Raw genomic sequence first — 4,001 nt, 5'->3', positions numbered from 1 at the left:
TTTTTTTAGAGAGACTATAAACCTTATTTAACTCTCAGTGACTTACAATATCAGCTGCTCCACCCTTCACCACAGATTTAATGTAAATCCCGAGGCGATCTTGTCCAGCCCCCTGAAACAAAAGACAAAAAAAAATCCATGAAGCACAGCAACAGATATAAAATATCAAAAATTTACCGTCATCAACGACAACAGAGTGTGGGGACAAGTGCGCGCACACATGACTGCTAGCAGCCCCGCCATCGGCTATCGAGCTAATTAGCTCGCGCAAAGTAAATGCGATCCGGTCATTAAGGAGGGAGTGAGGGAGCGATGAAGCAGTTGGTGGAGAAGGGGGGCGAGAGGGGTGCGTAGGCCCACCTCGCCTTTGCGCCGCCGTGGGCGTGGGCGGCAAGCCAATAAACAGCCAAAGAGCACAGTCTGGTCGGTCTGGTCTAGGAGTTGCGTGCGTGGCAACCACCTCCCATCCGCGGGCTTGCCTGGCCGGTATTTCGCTTATGGTTGAAAGTGAATGAGGATACCCCCCCCCCCACACAACCACTGCTCCGCCACTCCCATGGACGGATTCGGCCCCACGCCAAGCAGTAGTGAGAGCGATATTGCGTGGTGCCACGCACAACACCATCTCCCACACGAACAAACCTCACCACTCGCCGCAGAGTACATCCATTTGTGCGAAACAGTTTAAGAACAATTAAAATACCTAATGTCCCTAATGTTCAGAGATTACCTCGGAGATTACTTTTCAAAACTCACATCGAAAATGCAGAAAAAATGTCTTGGTTTCCAAGAAAATACCAAAAAGCAATTTGAGGCGCTTTTCACTGCGTAAAAGCTCCAGGACGATTGGGGCTTGTAAACACCCAATATTGATCCCAGCTTTGGCGAACAAAGTGTTTTGTCCAGCTCTTATGCGGACACGGACAGGACTCTGGGTGACTGTAGAAACAGCATACACTGTTGTCGCTGGGCCCCCGTCGGAGCAAACGCGTATAGCCTAGCCCGCATGCAGACGTGCGGGTGGGTTGCCTATTCACACGGGGCCCTAAGGCTAGAGAAGACATAGGCAAGCCCGTCGCGCACCGGAGCATGCGGGCTAGAATACGCGCCCTCGCAGCCTTCCCATCTCAGAATTTTGCATGCAAGTTTTGCACACAGCGCCTCGGTGAAGACCAGACACTCCAGTCCGGATCACTTTGACACCCTGTACGCTCGTCCCGCCGGCTGGCCGGTACGGGAGGTGGAGTGACCAGTCCAGTCCACCACCGGTGTGGCCGGGGCCCGGCGTGGCGCGGGGGCCACACGGCCGTGTCTTCTCCCACGCTGCCCCCGCGGCGCCCGTGGCGGACACGGCGTCCTTCCGCGCCGAGCAGGCCGAGCCACCTTCACACGCCGGAGCCGGAGCCGGCTCCGGGCTGGAAGCCAAGCCAAGAGCAACCACCGCAGCAGGCAGCAGGGGCAGGAGGGCACCGCACCCGCGCCGGCTGACTGAGCAGTCAGTCCCATCAAACCACACCACACCAGACAACAAGCCAACCCCGGGCCGGGGCGCGAGATGGGGGGCACCTACAGCCGCAGCCGTGCACGGCACACATACCCGACCCCGCCGTTGCCCCCCGAGCCATCTAATTTCGAGCGCGTCGTTGGAGAGTCCTCTGGGTGGTCCCGGGGTGGCGCGCGGTCGCCGCCGGGTCGTCGCGTGGCCGCGCTACACCAGACAGAGAGCAGGCAGAGCGCCCCTGGGCCGCCGCCACCACCACGGTGCGGTGGTGCGCCCCGCAACGCACGCACAGCTCACGGGGGGCAGGGCCTTGGGCGGGCGGGGCAGGGTACAGGGCACACACACACGGGGCGGCCAGGTACCCACCACACACGCCAGCTAGCCGGCACAATCGTGTGAGTGCGCCTGCTTGCGTCACCTCACCGCACCGCGCCGCGCCGCGCCCAGCCCACGCACCCGCACAGCCGCCGTGTCCCTTGTCGCGCACCACACACACAAACACACCGTGAAACCCGCGCGGACAGCGTTTGAACAACCACCGACCCGACCTCATCCGTGCCACTCTTTTGGCGAGAACGAAAAAAGCGAAGACAGGACAACAACAACGGCATTTCGCAAAAGCTGCCTTATCCAGCCGGCCGGGGTGCGTCGCGTCGTCGGCAGCTGAGCGTGGCTCCGGCCCGTCCGAGAGATACCCGTCGCCGTGGTGGTCATTGTCTCTGGCCGGGCCGGAGCCATTGTCTCCGTGACGCACGCAGCTTGCACCTCGCGGCCCGCGCCTCCCGAGATTAACCTCCCTCACCGACGACGACCCTTTCTTTATTGGCAATGAATGTCCGCCGTGATCACCTGCAGTGCCAGTTTGTCGAGCTCGACTGCAGCGCGGCCTCCTCGCGCGCCGAGCGCAGCGAGCCGTCCACCGCCGCCGCCGCTGCGCTGCTGTCAGGTCATTTGAATAAAAAAGATGACCCTGTCGATTCCAGCACCAAACGGGGCAATAACGCAATGCCTTGCCGTCAGAGGGCCCATTCCGAGACGCCCAGGAGGCCCTTTGTCACTCCCCCCTCCTCTCCTCCCGGGAGGCTCAACTATCCTCCAGGACGACGGCGGCGGCCCTCCTGCAGAAGCGCTCCTGCGGCAATGGTATACTACTACGCTTCCCGACCCAAAGGCACAGAGCGTTGGGCGCGCTTGCTCTGGGTCGTTCCGCCTTCCGCCGCCGCCCCGTTCCGGTCCAACCCCGCCGGGCCCGAGGACGCAACTCCTCGCAGCCCTTACCTCAGAGCGCCTCAGAGAGCCCGCGGGGCACCCTGCCCTCGCGGACCTCCTCCATATACCGCGGGATAACGCCCCCCCCCCTCCCCTCACCGCGCGCGGGAGGAACACAACAACAAAGGCCAGCGAGGAGGGGCGGCGGAGGAGCGCCGCGGCGCCGGCGGCATGACAGTTGCGAAACCCACAAGAGTCGCACCGCCAGCCGCCGCCGCGCCGCCGCCGTGTCCCACCAGTCGGCAGCGCGGCCAAAAGGGATTTAAAAGTCCGTCCGGTTGTTGTAATAAAGCACGAGAACACGCGGCGGGGCGGGGCACGGCACGCTCACCAGCCAGCGCGGCGTGTGAGAATGACCACCATCAGCGCCGAGGCCGTGCACCCCGTTCTCCTCGTCGTCCCCCCTCATCCTCTCCCGAATAATTCCCCAAATCTCTCCTCCAAGTGGCTGCTTCCACCACCGCCGCAACCTCAACACCGTCTCCTCGCCAGCACCCAAAGCATTTCCGCCGATGGCAAAGCCGCGCGGGCCGAACGCGACGCGCCGTCGGGAACGGGGGCCGTGCTGTAGTGGCGAGGAGGAGAAGGCAGGAGGTGGTGGTGGTGATGGTGGAGAAGGAGTGACTCAGTAGCAGAGCTCCGCAGCTCCTCGCTGCTCGCTCGGTTTGCTCCTCGCTCGAGTCGCTGCTCGTCGAGTCGGTCCGCTTAGTCACTTGCCGTCACGCTTCGACCTCGCTTCCAGACCGTGACCCCCAGCCCAGCGCGCAGCCCAGCCCCGAGGAGCGGCGTGGACAGCAGGGTCCTCTCTGGAGCTGGAGCACTCCAAAGGGCAGGGCAGGGCAGGGCAGGGAGGCATAACCAACCACCCAGACGCGCCTCGCCTTACCCCGCCCCACCTACCCACCCACCTCGCCATGAAATCGCTCAATTCCCTCGGCGGGCCCGTCCCACCCGATCCCCCCCTTGAGCCGTCCGAGGCCGCTGTCGAGGCCGCCCGCTGCGCGCGGCCGGGTGATGCGTCAGTTACGATCGGCTCGCGCTGGACTCCACCACCAGCAAGCTCCAACAGCGGCCCCGCTTGGCGATGTTGGGGAAGGTTGGGGAAGGTTAGGGAAGGTTGTTGGGGTGCTGGCCATTACTCTCGACCCCGGGGCAGGGCGGTACGAGGCCCCACAGGAGAGGCTTGCATAGCGATGAGCTGGGGGGCCCTCCTAGCCCCCCCCCCTCCCCC

General features: G+C 63.3%; 1 protein-coding gene across 1 annotated transcript in view; it reads right to left on the bottom strand.

Moving 5' to 3' along the window:
* The window catches only part of LOC113206033 (afadin), a gene marked incomplete at its 5' end in the record, with an annotated part of 88,915 nt that overhangs the window by 17,602 nt on the left and 67,312 nt on the right, over positions 1–4,001 (bottom strand). Inside the window, 1 exon segment of the mRNA XM_052267436.1 lies at positions 47–112. Coding sequence (XP_052123396.1) covers positions 47–112 — 66 coding nt within the window.

This window comes from Frankliniella occidentalis, unplaced genomic scaffold (genome assembly GCF_000697945.3).
Source record: "Frankliniella occidentalis isolate FOCC.00 unplaced genomic scaffold, Focc_3.1 Scaffold52, whole genome shotgun sequence".
In the NCBI taxonomy this organism is placed as follows: domain Eukaryota; kingdom Metazoa; phylum Arthropoda; class Insecta; order Thysanoptera; family Thripidae; genus Frankliniella; species Frankliniella occidentalis.
The sequence above is the reverse complement of the archived record's forward strand: the minus strand, read 5'-3'. Positions and strand labels throughout refer to the sequence as shown.